The 20,935-nt window shown below is 35.1% G+C and overlaps 1 protein-coding gene across 3 annotated transcripts; it reads right to left on the bottom strand.

Moving 5' to 3' along the window:
• Positions 1-1,867: 1,867 nt before the first annotated feature.
• Positions 1,868-20,152, bottom strand: LOC107587332 (junctional adhesion molecule A-like). 3 transcript variants are annotated; one of them, XM_016275070.1, is made up of 10 exons: positions 19,976-20,152; positions 18,319-18,381; positions 17,985-18,101; positions 17,751-17,891; positions 17,430-17,632; positions 15,757-15,859; positions 2,738-2,845; positions 2,603-2,615; positions 2,431-2,491; positions 1,868-2,281 (listed from the first exon to the last, which is right to left on the bottom strand). In XM_016275070.1, exons 1-10 carry the CDS (start codon positions 20,016-20,018, stop codon positions 2,246-2,248), a joined length of 888 nt encoding a protein of 295 aa, XP_016130556.1. In that variant the 5' UTR covers positions 20,019-20,152; the 3' UTR covers positions 1,868-2,245. The 3 variants fall into 3 exon arrangements, with proteins under 3 accessions (XP_016130556.1, XP_016130557.1, XP_016130558.1); XM_016275071.1 differs by lacking the exons at positions 15,757-15,859; positions 17,430-17,632; positions 17,751-17,891; ... (1 more) ...; positions 18,319-18,381; positions 19,976-20,152 and adding exons at positions 3,791-3,893; positions 4,541-4,743; positions 5,066-5,206; ... (1 more) ...; positions 5,733-5,792; positions 7,467-7,676; XM_016275072.1 differs by lacking the exons at positions 1,868-2,281; positions 2,431-2,491; positions 2,603-2,615; positions 2,738-2,845 and adding an exon at positions 14,652-14,945.
• Positions 20,153-20,935: the final 783 nt, after the last annotated feature.

The raw sequence follows: 20,935 nt of genomic DNA, 5'->3' as shown, positions 1-20,935 counted from the left end.
TAAAAACCAACCAAGGTGCTATCTCAAAAACACACTCTGCAAAATATGGTAATTATCACTATCAAAAAAAATTTTTTTGTGTCAATATTGCACACCCCTAAAATAAGCAAGCATCTAGTTGTCCTAGATTTTTTTTTATTATATTGTAGTTTGTATGGTTAATATTAATGTAATTGTGAGCAAACTAGGGTTTAACAAAAGGTAATTCGGCCCGCACAAGGGGACATTTTCTCCAATCCGGCCCTCAACCTTAAATGAGTTTGACACCCCTGGTCTAGATTAATTTTTGCTCATTAGTACGGTTGAACTGGATTATCGAAGGTCAGAAGCAAAGACATTGGTTAATAGAACGGGATTAAATGCATAAAGGATATTTGTGTTGTTTAACATTTAATTATTGCAGGTTTGCGTCATATTCTGAGTTGCATTATTTTTATTCATTTTGAGGAATACTGAATCTGTGTTTTTCTGTTTGTTTTTTGTGAGCGAGATGAATTAATGCATATTCATATTTATTTTAGAACTACAGTAACATCTTCTGATTTCACAGCATGGGGACACCAGAGCTGTCAATCACTAAACTGAAAAAAAAAAGTAACTTGCGTTACTTATTTGAAAAAGTAACTCAGATATTCTCTTGTAAATTAAAAAGTAATGCGTTACTTTACTAGTTATAAGCAACTTTGGGCCAGCCCAAAAAAGTCAAATCTTGAAAATTCATGCATTCTGTAAATAGGTGAATGAACTCTAATAAAAGCTGCCTTGTGCAAATAATGTATTAATTATAGCTGACATGCTCTTTATGTTCTGATAGTTACTGCTTTATTCTATTATATTAAAAAGAAAATTCTGTGAGCTTGTGTACAGTTTGTTAATATTTTGTTATAATACAAATATCTTATGTCATATTAATACTGAGACAATTAAACTTAGTAATTCTGAATTTTGGGCGGGACTGTTTATCTGACCAAAGAGCAGAAAACCTGTCTGAAAACAACTATTTTTGCTGACCTAGTGGCACTGAAATTACACACTTCAAATGTAATTATCTAAATCTTTTCTGGAAGAAAAATCAGCCTATTAAAATCATCAATACAGTCAAAACACTTGATTTAATTTTATGTTACAGACATCCTGTTGAGCCTCCTAGATCCATGACAATTTCAAGTCAATTTCGATAGTGTGCAAAGCTGTGTAAAATGTGTTGTTGTCCTACACTGCCTCCTAGCGGCCATATTCAGAACATTGTGGTTCACCTCAAATTATGTAGACACGTTTAGAAATAATGTTGAAATAAATACACACATTCCTATATGCCAGCGTGAAAAGTGATATTTCCCGGAATCAGAGTCATAATGTTCAGCTGAGACAACCACAGATAACATTGCTTAATTTAACATTCACAATTGGGGTTTTTTTGCATGAAAGAGAGGAAAAGAGAGGGGAAAAAATTTGAGTATTGTCAACATCTTATTTATTAAGTCATATTCAGTGGATTTCATTTATTGGAAGAATGGGATCAAGTCACATGTTAAAATTTCAATCAAGCAAAAGGAAAAAAAAAAAAGTTTAGTAATTTGTTCCCAGATTAATAATTCAGAGGTAAATGAAGCATGATTTTAAATCCTAAAAAAAAACCAATAAAAAGACAGAACAATCTATTTACATTTTATACATGAAGTATAAAACACATAAAAACACACACAAGGTACACTATCATAAAAATGCCAGTGAAGTAAACAAACAACATATCAATGAGTACATTGTACAGCAAATGTTTATATAAAGGAGAGGGAACATTATTTCCTGAATGGGGAACATTCATAGTACCTTCTCTTCCCCAAGAAGTTTCCATCTCATAGTGCAGAGTCCTGTAAAAATAGCATTGGACATCTCGGTCCATACAAGACTAAACAACTGATTATAATCTGAGCAAATTCTATTAATAAAGAATTGATCTTAAACCCTTTAGGTTTGTGTTCCACTCACAGATTAATCATAGTTCAATAAATTACATTTCTATTAATTTCTACAAAATAGAGACAGGATTTAGATTCCTAAAACTAAATCTGCATTCTCACACACATTTACAATAGTTGCTTTTGGACATTTCTATGGTCAACTAGTGTGGTAAGCTGGGCAGGGAGGCACATCTCATCACATACACATTGATCCTGATTTGTATGAACTCAAACAGAAAACAGTTGATCTAGGCACCGAATCTTGACATCCAGAGTAGCACAGACTACACAACAAAAGATGATTTCTGTCTGAATTCCCCCTGAAAAAGACACATAAAACAGTGCAAATATAATTATGTTACCAGTACCACTATTCTGGTGGTAGAAAAGGACATTCAAAATCAACTATTGCAAAGAGAATTCCTGATTAATATCATTTATACAACGGAGCAAGATGTGTTGTACTTACATCCCCATCATCCATATCAGCTGCTCTAGGCTGTGTATAAACAGCTTGTTGTTTCGGCTTGCTGCAAGAGATCATTTATTTATATTTTTATTACATTCTAGAACATTTTTAGTAGCATCATATGTCAGATATGAGGTTGTGTGTGCCATAGATAACAAAACAAAACTATTACCTTTCTGCTTTTTCTGTGGAAAATTAAAGAAAAAAAAAAGCAAATAAGTCAAATCATTTTGAGTTTCTAATTTACCTCTCTCTCTCTCTCTCGCTCTCTCACACACACACACGCACGCACACAGTGAGAACTTACTTGGCAGATATCCCTTTTTACTGGCAAACCAGAGACCAAAGAGGAGCAATCCCACTGCCAGCAAAGCCACAATAACCCCCGCAACAATACCACCAACATTCAGATCACCTATAACAAATTTAAAAAAAGACAACAAATTACTCAGTCAAGTCAATCAAGACATCTGTTAGAGAAGCAAATACCAGAAATATAAAAAAAATCATACTTGGTTCTCTCTCTTTAGAAGGTCATCAAAAAAGTCAAAATGTTCCTTTTTTAATAACTTGTATTTCATTAAAAAGAAGACCATGTTCTTGTTCTTTATGAGAAGTGGTTTTATTTCATTTTAACATAAAGGCATGTTGTGTGTCACTGCAGTCAAATCAGTGTCTATCGTGATAAAACCTTAATATCAAACCTATATAATGAGTTTGGAAGTTTTAGAGAAATGCTTAGTAAATGCACTGTAACTAAACCCATTAGATTTTAGCCGACTAAATTGACTGCAGATTTAGTCGACTAAATCTAGACTAAAACAAAAAAAAAATTCAGATGACTAAAATATGACTAAAACTAAATGGCATTTTAGTCAGAAGACTATGATTAAAACTAAATCAAATTTGCTGTCAAAATTAGCACTGATTCACAATTTGATACTATCAAAATACTAGAAGATAGTTTTTTCCACAGTAACAAAATTTCAGTATTAGGTACCAATACCAGTAAAATTTCTCAGTTATTGGTACCATAGTGCTAAATAAAAACTCCAGTGCTTCAAGTGGTATTGAGTGGATTCTCTCTAACTACATGTCTGATTGGCCATTGTGTTCAGACACTCAACAGACATATCTGTGATTGGCTACAATGCTTAACACTTCAAAAACATGTTGTAAACTGAAACGGTCAACGCATTTCACAGAACTCTCTTCATTCTTACATTTTTTATTTAAGAAAACAGAATAGTAACAGCAATAGTCTGAAAACACAAACATTTTTCAATTTTTTCCCCATACTTATCCAGACCCTTAAAATACTAAAAATCAAACTGCATACTGTGCAAGAACCCTGACTTACGGACTTCCATGTGCACTGTATCTCCACGCTGAGGAGCGCCTTCTCCATTACTGGCCTCACATAAATATGAACCGCTATCCAGCTTAGACACACTCGGGAACTCCTGATCACAGAAAGAAATCAATTTTATTCAAATTAATGACAAGCGCAATGACATTTAAGAAAGAAGTTCTAGAAATATGTAGTACTGAAATTTTGATGTAAGCTTTTCAGTAATTTGATGTGAATATATATTATGGAAGCCCATTTCCATCACGGGATAAAAAAAAATTAAAAAGGTAATAGCGACTTTTCGAATTGAATTGCGGGATTCAATTTCTTTCTTTTTTTTGAGTTTGCATCTGCTATAATACTGACTTTTTTTCTTGCAATTCCATTGCTAAAGTCAGAATTGCAAGATATAACCTTGCAATTCTGAGAAAAAGTCAGAATTCTGAGACGCTAACTCGCAATTGCAATTAATCACATTTCCGGCTTCTTAGAATTCTAAGTTTATATCTTGTGATTGCGAGTTTACATCAGAATTGTGAGGGGAAAAAGACAGAATTGTGAGATATAAACTAAAAAAATGCAAGAAAAAAAACTTTGAATTGTGAGATACAAAGTCAAAATTATTATTTTTTATTATATATAAATAATTTTTTTTGTTGGTTTTTTATCCCGTGGCAGAAACAAGCTTTCATAATTTATACACACACACTTATTATATAAGCTATTTTGTATTTTATAATATTGTAGATGAACACTCACCAGGTTACCATTGAAGACGTTCATCTTGTAGGTGAGGTTCTTAAAACTGGGGAACTTGGTTGGATCGTCAGGGAGGGGAGTGTTGTCTTTGTACCACCTATAGGTGGATGGAGGGGAGCCATCTGCATCAAAGCAGGTCAGGCGGACATTATTTCCTGTTGTGACTGATGAAGGAATTCTGGATACGGGCTTGGAAGGAGGCACTGTAGTGGAGGAAATTACAGCGGGAATAAAAAGGCTGTTTTGTGTGTTACATTATTTCATCAAAACAATATTCTATTCTATCCATTGTTAAATAAACAACACCAAACCCCACTGACTTTCCTATTATGTATCATTTTTTTCAAAGTATCTTGTGTTCCAGAGAAAAATAAATTCATTCAGGTTTGGAACTATATGAGGATGAGTAAATTATGACAGAAGTTTTTGCTGTTTAAAGCCTAGGGTTGTGACTTATTATAACATAAATATCAGTGACAACTATCAGGTAGTAAGTTTTCATGTATATAATACTACATGATTTACCAAGGACTGTGAGTTTGATGGTATTCTCGCCATATCCAGAATTGCCAGACACCTCACAGTCATAGTCTCCAGTATCTGCTCGCGTCACCTTGTTAAATCTCAGTCCTCCATCATGCATAGTGATACGGCCTGCATACTGACCTAATGAAAGAAAAAATAATGCACAATACTAAATATTTTCCTCCATTCACATTTCACACATCAACAAACAATATGACAATGCTACTGCAAGGTTATATCAATTAACTGGATGACAAATGTAAAGATTTTATCCATACCAGTTGGCTTGTTATCAAAGTAGATTAATGTTTGAGAGCCCTTGAGATCCTTGAACTTCCATTCTACTCTGGGTGCTGATCCAAAGTCAGCGGTGTAGGAACATTTCAAGTCAACTCCTGAAAAAAAAGCAATACTTTGTGCATAAATGTTTTTCACATCAAAATCTGAATGCTTGAAACAGGATCACCCAAAACAGGCAGACCTCTCCTTAGTCCAGCCAGTAGAGATAGGCTCTCCAGTAAATTGTAACACCTCACAAATTACTATTCAAAACCTATGCAGGCACTACATTATATTTTCTTTATTATTTATATCTGGCTGCTCATTGACACATAGAAACTATTATAATTGAAAGACAAACGAACAGAAAAAGCAACGTGTAACTTACCCTCATTCTCTTTCACTTTTACTGAGGGACTAACAGTAACTGAAAAATCGGCATGCAGGCCTGTCGACAGAAAGAGAGGGATTCAAACTTGAATTACATCAATAAAAATGTATTCTTAATCACATTAAACACCTTATAAATCGCATTAACAGCTGCAACCGGAGTGAAATTATGCTCAAACATCATCTTCATCTAAGCCGACCACTTATTTTTCTATTTAATAGAAACATCAGGACAAAAACAACCAAAAGCAACATGTGACCTAGAAACCTGTTCATTTAGACAGCTCAGAAAAAGAAATGTAATTCCTGAAACCATGCAAAGGATGAACATTTCAGCATTTAAAGAAGCCTATTACTCCTCAACCATTTGTCTTAGGTTTACACACACCCCATGTGTTCTATAGACCCATTAGACACCCTAGCTAGGTTTGCACAACTGTAAATGTTTCATATTGCTCTCAAATGGGGTTTAGAGATATTTTCAAATATGAAAATGTTAAAGAAATACATTTGTGTTTTCAGAATTTACCCTTTTCAAATAACTGTTTGACAAACATGGCACCAAAGAACATGCTTGCACTATGTTGGGTCACCAAGACCAAACAGACAGATGAAATACATGAAAATAGATGAAAGCCCAGAAAAGGACGTTATGGCATTTACAACCGCTATTCAGAAAGAACGGATAAACAACAGCATGCATTAGTTATGAAATGTGAATGCATATACAATATGATTCGTATTCATTCACAAACATTGTCGGTTGTCGCTCTAACAATTCCTTCAATCATCATTATTATTAAGTTTTCCAGACTATTTGCCGTTCTGAAACTGTTTTACCCATGTGAGCTTGAGGTTAACAGGTATAAACAAACACGATACTGTGAATTCCTGATGCTGCTCAACTGGATGCTTGTGTGCGCGCGCAGCTAACGCTATCAACAGGTGTGTCATCGTTACTGGTTGACTACTATTAATACTCAATAATAAAAATATATATCACTTTTACCTTATTTAAATACAGTGTGACTTTACTGTTAATTGTTTTTATTTGGTAACGCGTTCTGGATCGTGTTTCAGCTATCACAATTTCCTGGTTGTTGAGCTCGGGTTTCGGATGGGGGATGGGCGAGATGGAAAAACTGGTTCTACAGGTGATGCCGTCGAGCCGTGAAAGGTCTTCTTTCACATTTAAACAGCAATACAATGATAATGCTGTTTCTATTCGACCTAAACACAAAACTTATGTTACGATAATTGGGTACCATAAAGCAGATAAGCCTAATTTTGCTATGCATGAATCGCTGTATCGAATCATTTCGAACTGCTCTTAGTTGACTCGGTTCACTGATTCATATGAATCATTGCTTAAGAACGTGAATATGATCTAGTAGAACCGATTCGGCTTCAATCATCTAAACAAGAACCAATTCAAAATAACGATTCGTTTCAGAATTGGTTAAATAAGGCCACATTTGGCAGGTACACAGTAATGTTTTCTTTTCTTGCAGACCTATGCTAAATTTAAACTCTATTCCACTATACGCAAATAATAATACATTTTTTGATTTAATAAAAGTGAGAAAACACTGATTGAATGTTTTAACAATATATATCTTTTTAAATATTGAACGTTTTTTTTATATCGAAAGTTTATATTGAACAATTCACATAAGACGTAATAAAAACGAAATGTAAACATGATTCAAACACTGAAAACATGGACTCCTACCTGTGACTGAGATCGAAAGGCAAACAAAGACGAAGGTCCACATATCCTCTTTTAAATGCTACAAAGTATATATAGCCGATATACCTGGTTTTATATTACGTTACGAGAACTTTTAGGGAGTTGTGTATTTGTTAGGCCCTCGCAAAGCTGACTCAAGGGAAGTTAAAAGGTTGAAACTAAACGCCCTTCCGAGTGATACTGTGTCACCTGTAGCCTACAGCGTGTGATTGGTTACGACATTATGACACTCCCGCTGCGTGACGAAACTAAAGTAAACGAAGGTTCAAGGAAGACAAACTACTTCTCAGAATAAATCCGGGTTGGGAGTTCAAACCATAACTTACAGATCCTTTTGTAAATTCTGTATGCATACTTAGTAAGTAACCCACATAGTAGGATCTTCAGGAACAAACCTGTCTGCAGAGTGAAGAGTTACAGAGAGGTCATGTCAAATAAGAATTTGCATTTAATATCAGGTGTAAAATCATTTAATATTCGAAGCCTAATACACTTTGTTGAAATTATGCTTCATCTTAAAGGTATTACTTTAATTTAAACAATTGCACATTTGTGTCATGAACAAAGGAGTTTTATCGCTTTGGATAAAAGTGTCTGCTAAATGACTAAATGTAAATGCAATGCCATTACAGTACAGTATGTGAATGAATACAATTGATCTTGTCATCAGTGTTTAGCTGAGAAAATTTTAGCTGGAACTCATAAAGAACACCTAAGAAATATGCTAGGAATGGCAATGAGATTATCATGATTTTAAAGGAACAGAATGAGTCTTGTGCTTGACCTCTCTCGGGTGACTTGTGGAGCCAGAGAGAATGAAGTTGTAAAATGAGTTAAGTTGTCACTAGAATGTTCTGAAATATTCACAGGCGCTGGAAAATGAAAGAAAAGTGGTTGATATTTTTGAGATGGTTGTTCTTTTATTTATTGTTCTTTTTATTTTTTTTACTACAGACATTTACAGAAAAGCTACAAAAAATGTCATGTTTAGCTTTGGATCAGAAAAACATGGCACCAGCAGCACTCTTCTCCCTGACAAAACTCACTCACCACAGTATGTAAATGTGGTTTAGCATTTCTGGGTGGGTAGAGATAGTATCAAATCAGCTGTGTGGAGGCTGGTTACCAGCAGTTAACATTGAGCTTCAGACTTTTTTTTCCCTTCTAGACTTTTAACCCTAAAGACAGAGACATGCTTTATGCTTTAAAATAATTGAGTACATACTGTGAGCATTCATTTCAGCAACATCTTATACAAATGAATATACACACAGGTGTTTTGTTAACCACTATTGTGTTCTTTTGTATGAATATATTTTATATTTATATACAAAGTAAGACAAACTTTATAACAAAAACTCATATACTTATATGGTATGGAGGCCTACACTACAAAAATGGGTAGGTGTATTTATGGATATTGTAGATTATCATTAAAATAAAATATATAACCTTTTGTTCTGACACTTTTGACTTTCTTTACTTGTTGAACAGGATAGGCTAATATAGAAATGGAGCACATTATTCCTTTACTGCCACTCTGAGTCCGTTCAAAAATCAATTCACTCAAAGAAAACATTCATGCAGTCCATCATGTGTTATAAGAGGAACTTATTGTTAACCCTGTTAACAATAACAGGTTTGGCTCCCAAACTCTGGAATAGCCTTCCTGATAACGTTCGCGGTTCAGACACTCTCTCTCTCTCTGTTTAAATCTAGATTAAAGACACATCTCTTTGGCCAAGCATTCCAATAATGCATCTCATAATCTTGTACTGCAGTTATATCTGATCAAATGCACATTATTATTCTTTAGTTTGGGTTAAACAAATCAATTTTGCTTGGTTGGAACAGCAGCTACGCTAATTATGTCTCTATTTGATTCTCTGTTTTTACTAGGATTTACACAAGCTTCAGTCTGGATCCAGAACACCTGAGAAGAGATGATGCCAACCCCTCAGAGGAGGAAAGCTGTTCTTAGTCTTAGAATGTAGCAAGATCAACCTTCAGGGACTGCGAATTGTGAGCAGCACACACCAACAATCTATTGTGAATAAAAGGAATTTAATAAATGAAACTACAGCTAACATACAACTAAACTAAGCAAAACACATACATAGAGAAAGAAGGAAAGTAAGGAAAGAGAGAGAGAGAGAGAGAGGAACAAAAGAATGGCAGTATTTAACATCAATTAACCACAACCTAATTAGAATCAGAGAATCAAAATCACCTTTAAAAAAAGGGGCCTAAACTTAGATACGCATCGAAATAGTTGGAACCGGTTGCGGAGTCCGGATGCGGTAGACAACGGAGGTTCTTGATGAGTTTGTTAGGAGTGATCTGGAGGCTTTTGTCGGGTTCTTCTGAAGATTGGAGAGTCCACAGCGAATCGACAAAGTTACTTGATGAAAACTGCAGGAAGGTCAGACTCAAGGGTGATGAATCTTGGAGAGGGTCTGTCTCAAAGGTTTTGACCAATGATTGGTTTGGGTTAGGGAGTTTTAATGGTTTCCCAATACAAGGCGTAAATTTCGAGCAGGATAAATTTTCTTTGTCTCCATTTGCATGTTTATTGCTGGTCTGGAGAATTTGTACAATATTAAGCCAAAGTGTGGTAAAAAAGAGTATGGTGCAAGTTATGGTGACATACACCATTAATCTGGGAATCAGAAGACAGTCATTTTGAAACCTAACATGCCAGGGTTTGGAAAACATTCATACATCTAGATCCAAGTATTTGAAGCTTTACTACATTACTACAGAGTTATAACTAAGCAACTATAACCTAGTCCTAGGAACATGCGGGGCGATTCTAAGGGCCCACGCACTTTTGGGGCCCCCAGAGATCTGTTTTATTAGTAGTAACAGTAGTAGTAGTAATGTAATAGAAATTATAAATGTATCTACCAAAGAGTTACAAATAAAACAAAATTACGGCTTATTTCTGCATTTCCAGCAAAATTATCTCCCCCATTCACTGCATGGTTTCGTCCCATCCTACGTAGCCTAGAGTCACTGAGTGAGATCAGATGGTAAACTGTCAGAGATGTCTTCGAGTTCAAGGGGGGCAAACCGAGCCGGACGATTTGGTCAGTTGCACTTTTGAACACATTTTAGTTTTGCTATAGAAAATCTACAAACTCATACTCTGATTACATAGAACAGCAACAGGAAGAGTGTGAGGTTGTCATGGCAACCAGATACACCGCAGGCAAATTATTATTTAATTATTTTGCCACCGTTTGCCACACTAAACTTAGCAATAAACACGTTGAAAATAATACACAATAAACATGTCTGTCAAAATGATCTCAAAGGAGGCTTTTATTAAGCAAATCAAGGAGTGAATTACTCATCCACTGTTTAAAAAAAAATACTTTAGCTGGGTTTCCACAGGCAGGGTCACAATTATCTACAGTGTATGAAGCTAAAGGTTTTTGGGTTAAGGTTCATAATGTAGAAAATGTTTAACAATGTATGCTGTATGTGCATAGGTAGCTAGCAAACAAGGAATACAGCTGTTAGCTAATATAATATATAGCTAATAGTCACATTTAGCTGAGTAAGATCATGATTGAGAAATGTTGGATACTGCTGGAAATGCTGCTATGGGGTATCCTATTCATTATTTTAGGATATTTTTGTTTGCCCCAGTGAAGCATTTCTATTAATATAACTGATTAAGTAGTCAAACTCATTCCATATCAGCAGAATAGTGTGGTACAGAAAGTCTATGTCCATAAAACAGGTTCTGGATTAATTATGTTACTGATACCTAATGGTCAAAAGCAATAGCAATAGTAATAGGTCGATATTATTAAATTACAGACAAAGATTTTGAATAGCCAGGCTGGCTTGCACACTATATTGCCAAAAGTATTGGGACACACCCTTCTAATGAACAGGTTTGACTACTTTAGTAATTTCACATTTTTAGTAAAAAAAACAAACAAACAAATAATGCTATTCTGGGGAATTGTGGGCTTCTAATTTTATACCAATAGTTTGAACAGGACCATTTTCTATTCTTACACAACAATGCCTCTGTGTATAAGGCAAGGTTAAAAAAGAAAAGAAAAAAAGATTGATTCAGTCAGTGTGGAAGAACTTGACTGGTCTGCAGAAAGCCAAGTCCTAATCCCAGCTGAGCACCTCTGGTGTGACTTTAAATGCAGACCTTGAGCCAAAAACTCATCACCAAACACCAATGACTTGTACATACATATGGACAAATGTATTGGGACATTCCCTTCTTTAGAACAGAAAAAAGTACTTCCAAAACTGTGGCATCAAAGATGGAAACATAATTCATGTATTTAAAAATTGTATTTCCATCTTTGTTGCCACAGTTTTGGAAGTGTCTAAAATGATTGTACGCATATGTACAAGTCATTGGTGTTTGGCGACGAGTTTTTTTTTGTTTTATTGAGTTTTACCAATACTTTGGGCAATATAGTGTTTGTTTGGTGCGGTAGGGGGCCCAACCTCATATTCTTTCAATTTTGTCTGACAAATGTTCATAAAAAAACAATGCCTGACTGACAAAGAAAATTGAAACAATGACTAGTTTTAACATGTTATACATACATATGCATATTTTTTTTAATATTGAACGTAGTACTAAAAATACTAGAATATTCTAAATAATCACTTACAATATATATACATAAATTAGTAAAATTATAAACATCTGAAATCATGACATGAAATAAAGACTTGGGAGCAGCAATGTTGAATGGTATTTAAAGTCTGTTTAAAGGCTATTCAGAGATTTGTTTCTAAACAAATTATAAATGTTAGAAATGTATTGCTGAAACACATTACAAAGACTGTGAACTATGTAGTACTGAATTGTGGAGTTAGATTGTTAAACAGTTTTTCACCATTTTTGTGTTCAGGATTTTTTGGGCGGGGCTGAAATCATGGAGCCACTGAGCATGGTACCTCCCCTAACACTATAATAGCTCTCATGGTACTTTCATGTCATACACCGATCTGTCTGTGCAGCGCCACTTGAAGTCGAACACACCTAATTACTAGAGTGCATAGAGTGGGGGAACTGTGACGTCACTTTGTAGGCAAAAACCCGGAAACGAGTTAGCATTTTAGCACTTCCGGTTCCATCGTCCCAGAGTCAGTGGTTTTTTTGAATGGGAGTTTGATTAAATCCCTTAAAATAAGGTCCGTGGTTAACACAAGCTCAAAATACTTTCAAGTTTTATTCTAAGACATAAAACACCAGTTACACCCCACTCGTGATTTTTTAAACTGTTACATTTCTTGAAAAAGATGGTTGCTAACAAATTGCTAAATGGGACTACAGGCGTTGTCGGAGACATTAAATGTCTTCACGCCGAACGGTTGATCAGTTTATAGTAGAATAATTAGTACAGTTAATTGTAGAATAATTAATAGTTTCCCACATTTTATATTGTTGTTCGACAATGTTTTTTGCTTTGCCCCGAAATACAAGCACAAGTCTTCGGATGGAAGATGCTCGTTTCATTGCTTGTTTACTACTACTGATGCGGAGACTCTGGGTTCGTACCATAAGGTAAACTCATATTACGATTATTCCATGTAAAAACCACATTAACCGGCTTTACGTGGTCACGGTGAAAGTGAAACTTTACTTATGCATATAGTACACGTTAAGAATGCATAATTATAATTATGATATATATATATATATATATATATATATATAAATAAATATATAATTATAATGCATAATGCACAGCCACACTAAAATTTAATGTTTATGACCACATGAAGCTGTTAGAAAGCAGAAAGATTGAGGATTTTCTAGAAACAAGGATAAAATATAATTTTGTGTAAACACCCTAACAAAATGATAGCTGAAATGTGGTACTTTATTAACTAAAATAAATGTTAATCCAAAAACCTGCTCACTCTGCTGTTATTTAATAGATTAAATGCACTAGAATTTTATTGAATACTATGTGGAGACACATTTTTAATTAAAACATTCATATTAATCAATTTATTGACTTTTAACGCACCTTATTTCAAAATGTACAGAAATAAGTGCTTTCATATGTGCTTTAGTTATGATTATTTCATTTATTCACTACTATTTATTATTAATGTTTAATTTCAGTTTTAGTTTGGCACTAGTTTTGTATTTATACCAGTTTTTATATGAAAAGGTTCATGTAACGTGGATTAAAATTCATCCACAGAGTAAATCATGTTTGAACATGTTTCTAAAAATAAGTTTGAAAGAGTTGTCGGAAGCATGGTGGTGGTGACGTTGAAGGCGAGCGACTGTGGTGTAGTTTGTTTATATCCTAAGTTTTGCTTTTTTGTTCTAGCGATAGTATTTAGGCTTCAAAATTCATAAAAGTTATATTTTGTGAAGATTATCTTGATGGACAAAATGTCTAAGTATCATGAACTATTGTTGAGCACAGAGCTTATTCTTTTTACGATAATCAAAAAAACTATGGGAAAATCCTATTGTTTTTTTGTCAAAGGAACCTGTCACGCTGCTGCTAGGAAGATGATGAAGACGATAACAAAGATCACATAAACAAATCCTTTTAATGGTAATCCACACGATGAATAGGTTCTAACACACAGGATAACATTCAACAATAACTGACAACCAAAGGAACTGAGGAAGGAACTTAAATACACAGACAAGAGAGGGACTAAATGACTTAATTAAATAGGCACAGGTGAACCTATCTAACAAAATCAAGGGGGAAACAGAAAGTAGGTCAAAGGAACATGTGGAATGAATGAAAACAAACTCAAAGTCCATGAACAGAACATAACCGTGACAGAACCAGTGTGATGCTAACAGCCGATTGGCCTACAAAGTGACGTCATAGTTCCCCCACTCTATTAGCATTAGTGGTTTGCCCACTCAATTGCGGGTTACTGTCATTACTGTTAGTTACTATAGCCTACAGTTTGCTAGAGAGCTATACCTTCGTCACATAAATGCATGTATGGCTGTGTAAATCCAAATAAACTGCTAGAGGGAGCATCCATTCATATTGTAGTGGTATTTGACAGTTGAGAGAGATGGCAGCTTTCCCGCAAGTGGGCGTGGTTTCAGCGCAGACAGCAGCAGTGTTTGATAGCAGAGAATACTGCTTATTTTTTCAAGATTTTGTTAACATTTTATTGGCTTTTTTCTTCAAATTTGGTTAATAACACATTTTTTTTCTGTGTGTTTTTCTGGTGTGACAACCTCCGAACACATTTAATATTGACTTTAAGGTTATTGTCCAAGTTTTTGTACCTCTAACTTTAACTTGGTTATTTCTAATTCTAGTTTTTGTATCTCTAGTTTTAGTTTCACCTCTTGCAACATGAATATACCATACTGTTTTTCCAGTATGTGGTTCATGGTGATCTTGCTTGGGACATTCTGGGTCTCAGTGCTCAAGTTGCCACTCACAGCTGGTGCTTGGCTGTTGTCTTCATCATCTATATAGCAAAATCAAAGTTAGCCCAAAAGTATCTATGTTAGAGAGAGATTAAAACACATAGTTTGTTGTAATTCTGTAATGAGTTATAGGCCAACCAAACAGTGATGTCTATCTAAATCAGAGGTTAAACTAAAACACTAAACAGAAAAAACAGTCAGAAAAACAACACTCTACTCACAAGATTGTCCAAGCAGAGCTGGGATAATGGCAATAGGAAGTGATGTTTCTTCTTTTGTTAGAGTTAATGGACTGGCCTGCTCTCACTGACTTCAAGAATTCCCCAAAACGTGTGTGATTCCGCTCCATACACTTCTATAACTTTCTGTTGTACTTTTCATCTATAATGTTTAGTTGTCCTCCTGTTGCTGTATTGTTTCTTTTAAATATCTTTCTTTACTTCCTGCACCATGTTTAGAAAATGTTTTTGAACATCTTTAACAATGTATTCATTTATAAAAAATATTTTATGGCATTATATTCTTCTAAAATGCAAATATACTTAGGTTAATGGCTATGTTTATGCAACCAGCCCCATATATGCTAAATATTTATATTTGTTTGCTTGCATTGTATAAAAAAATTGAGGAGGTAGATCTGATCAAATGTAAGAATGTGGAAGTAGCTATGTAAAATCCTGTAGTGCAGTGACAACTGAAGTGAACTGACTAGTATGAAAAATAACATTTTATTTGATAATATGTTGATAATAAATTGAGAGTGCATCCTCTGGCGACTGTGGTAGTCCTGTAACTGCCACTTAGTGTGTAAATGTGCAGTAATTATTTGAAAGCAATAACAATGTAACTTACGGACTTCCATGTGCACTGCATCTCCACGCTGAGGAGCGCCTTCTTCATTACTGGCCTCACATAAATATGAACCAGTATCCAGTTTAGATATGCTCGGGAACTCCTGATCACACAAAGAAACCAATTTTACAAATATAATTTATCTCTCAATACAATGACGAGGTATAAACCCAGAATTATACTAACTCACAAAATTATAGCAATATAAATTACTGAATGTTTTGACGATTGATTTTCAATCATTTGATGTGAAAAAAAAATGGAAAAAGGATCACCCCCTCCCAAAAATGACTTTTAAACTCAATCAGGTATAGCTAATCACCTTCTCAATGGCGCACAAAGCCATTTAACTTGATCAGCTGTGGTCATTTCGATTAGCTCAGCATGAAAAGAGCTTTCCTGGAGCATTTCAGTCCTTGGTAGCACAAATGAAGCAAACAATCAACTATGGATGGCAAAGCAGTCAAAAGATCTCCAGGATAAAGTTGTGGACAGGCACAAGTCGGATACAAAAAACAACAATTCAAAGGATTTATCAATGCCTAGGAGCACAGTGAAGTCTATTACTAAGAAGTGGAAGATATTTGGTACAACTCAGATCCTCCCTGGATCAGGACGTCGCTCCAAACTGGATGAAAGAGCAGGAGGAAACTGGTCAGAGAGGCGACCAAGAGGCCTACAGCAACTCTGAAGCAGTTGCAGTGATTTATAACAAAGAGTGGTCATTGTGTGCATGTGACAACAATATCATAAATTCTCCACAAATGTGGCTTGTATTGGAAGGTTGCAAGAAAAAAGCCACTCCTCAAGAAAGGCCACATGCAGTCACGACTGAGCTTTGCCAAAACGCACCTTGAAGATTCTGAGGCAGATGAGACTAAAAAGTAATTATTTGTAATTATTTTATTAAAAGTAACACGAAATCCAATACGGTTACTTTAATCCAATACAGCTCAACATCCAAATAACAGCACTCCTACAGTAAAGCATGGAGGTGGTAATATCCTGTTATTGGGGTTTTCTCTGCAGCAGGGACTGGAGCACTTGTCAAGATAGAATGAAAAATGGATGGGGCAAAATATCATCAAATTCTTGAGGAAAATCTGGTGCCCTCTGCCAGAAAGTTGCCAATGGGAAGAAGGTTTACCTTCCAACATGACAATGACCCAAAGCACACAGCAAAACTGACCACCCCATGGTTGAAGATAAAAAAGTTAATGTCCTTGCATGGCCTAGTCAGAGCCCAGACTTAAACCCCACTGAAAATCTGTGGAATGACTTGAAGACTGCAGTCCACAAACGCTCACCATCAAATTTATCTGAACTTGAGCAGTTCTGCAGAGAAGAGTGGGCAAATATTGCAAAGTCTAGATGTGCAAAGTTAGTAGCGACATATCCCAACAGACTAAAGGCTGTAATTAAAGCAAAAGGTAGTTCAACAAAATACTGACACAAGGGGGTGATCCTTTTTCCAACTCAGTGAATCTGTATTTTTATTTTTTTTAAATACAGTAAATACAGCTGGATAAAACAAAAACTGTGTCTGTCTTCATTTCAGGCTGCAAAGCAACAAAATGTGATTATTTTAAAGGGGGGTGATTCTTTTCTATACCCACTGTATATATATGCATGTATGTATGATGTATTTTCTAGTATTGTAGATGATCACTCACCAGGTTACCATTGAAGACGTTCATCTTGTAGGTGAGGTTCTTAAAACTGGGGAACTTGGTTGGATCGTCAGGGAGGGGAGTGTTGTCTTTGTACCACCTATAGGTGGATGGAGGGGAGCCATCTGCATCAAAGCAGGTCAGGCGGACATTATTTCCTGTTGTGACTGATGAAGGAATTCTGGATACGGGCTTGGAAGGAGGCACTGTAGTGGAGGAAATTACAGTGGGAATAACAAGGCTGTTTGGTGTATTACATTGTTTGATCAAAGCAAAATCTTTGCTAAATTACTTATATACGTTTTTTTTACTACTCAAATTTACCAAGGACCGTAAGATTGATGGTCTTCTCATCATATCCACCATTGCCAGAAACCTCACAGTCATAGTCTCCACTGTCTGCTTGTGTCACCTTGTTAAATCTCAGTCCTCCATCATACATAGTGATACGGCCTTCATATTCAGCTACAGAAAGAAATAAGATGCATAATGCTGTAACTTTTCTTTATGTTCATTTCAGTTACAGGTTACAGTGATGACAACAGTTTTTATCCATACCAGTTATCATTCCATCAAAGTAGATAAAAAACTGATAGCCCTTGAGATCCTTAAACTTCCATTCTATTCTGGGTGTTGCACCAAAGTCAGCGGTGTAGGAACATTTCAAATCAACTCCTGAAAAAAATGTAATACTTTGTGCATAAATGTTTTTCACATCAAAAACTGAGTCCTTGAATCACCCAAAACAGCTATTCTCTATTCTCGAGTGCAAAACCTATACAGACATATCAAATTTTCTAATTTTTTTAATTTAGCTGATTACTGCCACACAGAAACAATTAGGCTGTAACTGAAAGACAAGTATAAATAGAAAAAAGAAAATAAAACTTACCCTCATTCTCTTTCACTTTTACTGAGGGACTACCAACAACAACCGTAAAATCGGCATGCAGGCCTGTATACAGAAAGAGAGGGATTCAAACCTTAATCAGTATGAAAGAAATCTTTGAAATACATTACATGCATTACAAATCACATTAACAGTCATATCCAGACTGGAATTATGTTTAGACTTTATCTTCATCTAGGCCAACCACTTATTTTTCTATTTAATAGAAACATCACGAAAAGAAGAATCTAGCAAAAGCAACATGTTGGAATCCTGTTAAACAGACTCAGAAAAAATATATAATTCCTGAAACAATGCAAATGAATATTTCAACATTAAAGGGGTCCTATTATACTTTTTCACTTTTTTTTAATTTTAGTCAGTGTGTAGTGTGTATGTTTGGGCATAAAAAAAAGATCTTCAAACTTACAAATCTAAGTCCACTCCAAAGGGAGATATTTAGTTTTGTATTACAATTATGAAAACGTTTTTATAATAAATAGCTGACAGTACAATACTGGACAATGATGTAATCTGCAGAATTTACACTTCAATATGAGACTACAGTGTTTCCTATACATTGAGTGCGGGTGTTTTTATATCACTGTATTTCTGAAGGGAACCAACTGTCTTCAGAAAATTGGATGTCATTTTCATGTAATCTTGCATGTAATGTCTGATAAAGCAGTGTTTTTTGAGCGAAGCGCTGCTTTGTGTACAGCCTTTACCGGGGAAACCTTGATCTCTACCACTCCAGAGAATGAGTTTGCATATATACGCCGCCTGGGAAACACTGGACTATGGTATAAATAAATTAAACTGTATAACAGTTTCACTGCAATTAATGTTATAATGTTATAATTAAATAATAATAAAAATAATACATATGCACTTATCTGTACATAGTAAATGCAGTTATTTTTAAGCGGTTGTTGACATCCTATATAAAATGTGATTTTGCTAAAAAAACAACAACAACAATAACGATACCACTCTGATATGTCTTGGCAAGGGGCGGGGCAGTACTGAAACACCGTCTAAGCTGTTCGCCAATCACAACGCACTAGCTAACCAATCACATCACATTTCGTTTTTCAGAACTAATCGATCAGTTTATGCCAGGCTGGGGAGAAAGTTATTGTAATAATGTAAATTATGTAAAAAAAATAATGCGTTATTCGAACCACCAAGCATGAGAGCATGTTAGTACACCCCCAAAACAAATTCAAGACATTGTAAAAAAGTATAATAGGACCCCTGTAAAGGAAACATATTACTCTTCAATAGTATTAAATGTTTTAAATGTACAAATTTATTCTGAATACTCAATGCACACCCTTGCCAGGCGTTCATAATGATTGTTTATAAAAAACACTTCAAAATAATGACTGGTTACTGAACCGTGCACAGTGACGATATTATGTTTTCTGTTATTGTAGAATTATAGCACCCAAATAAACTCCATTTAAAACAAATTCTACTATACATATAAGTAAATTATTATTAATTCAGTAAAAAAGAGGGGAAAAAACACTGATGAAAACCATATCAACAATATCAAAGTTTAGGCTGAATAACTCACAGCAGACAGAAGACAGCAGTCAATGATACGACGTGGTAAAAAAATATTGTGCAAGCAAATACTGAAAACATGTACTACCTGTAACTGAGATAGAGAGGCACACAAAGACGAAGGTCAACATATCCACTCTAAAATTATATAAAGCCTTCCAGAATATTTATCTTATTAAAATGATAACTGGTTTTATATTATTTTAGCAGAACATTATTGCAGTTGTTTTATTTGTTAGGTCCCTTCAAAACTGTGTCTTTGGCAAGATAAGCTGAAAGGCTAATAGGTTACTGTGTTACCTGTACCGCGTGTGTGATTGGTTGGAAACGCGACACTATGACCTTCCCGCTGCATGACGCAATGAAAGTAAACAGATTCAAGGCTTGACAAATAATTGGAAATCATTCTCTGAATGAACCCTGTTTAGGAGTCCAGGCTGTTCTACATGGGTCTTTGTACACTGTACATACTTAGTAAGTTACCCACATGATAAGATGTACAGGAACAAACATGTCAGGGAGAGTAAGAGCAAACAAGTTACAGATAAGTCTTGACACTTTGCTGAACAAGAAATTGACATTGAAATATTGCTTGTCATGAGACAAAGTTGTGGACCCAGACACCCATTTGTGTAAAATGTGGTTTGAACATGTGGTTAGACTTACTCAAATCACATGTGAAAGTTGACTAGTTTATAAAAGCAAGAAATATTTAATTTGTATGCTATTTTTGATATGATCTTTTTAATATCCTCCTTCAGCACTACCATTATTAACATGTACTGCAAATAAATGCTTAACATTTTTAATGATTCACTGTTGAGCATAAAAACATGACACCAGCAGCACACTTCTCTCTGACTCACCACAGTATGTAAATGTGGTTTAGCATTTCTGGTAGAGGTGGGCAGAGGAGGAATCGGCTGTGTGGAGTCTGGTTCTGTTTCATTCCTCCTGACCGCCAGAGGAGGTGCTAAGCACTAGTGGATAATCGCAGTGTCAACTAGGTTAAGAAAATACAAAAACATGTCAGTGCCCAGCCTCTTTT

This window comes from Sinocyclocheilus grahami, unplaced genomic scaffold, assembly GCF_001515645.1.
Source record: "Sinocyclocheilus grahami isolate Dianchi unplaced genomic scaffold, SAMN03320097.WGS_v1.1 scaffold92.1, whole genome shotgun sequence".
Lineage (NCBI taxonomy): Eukaryota > Metazoa > Chordata > Actinopteri > Cypriniformes > Cyprinidae > Sinocyclocheilus > Sinocyclocheilus grahami.
Note: the sequence above shows the minus strand (reverse complement) of the source record. Positions and strands in the feature narration are given on the sequence as shown.

Excerpts from the sequence above, each read along its gene's own strand:
- LOC107587332 (XM_016275070.1), bottom strand. The coding sequence starts at position 20,018 with ATGTTGACCTTCGTCTTTGTGTGCCTCTCTATCTCAGTTACAG. Across the intron at positions 18,102-18,318 it reads AAAAGTGAAAGAGAATGAGG|GAGTTGATTTGAAATGTTCC; the intron begins GTAAGTTTTATT and ends CATTTTTTTCAG. Across the intron at positions 17,633-17,750 it reads CATCAATCTTACGGTCCTTG|TGCCTCCTTCCAAGCCCGTA; the intron begins GTAAATTTGAGT and ends CCTCCACTACAG.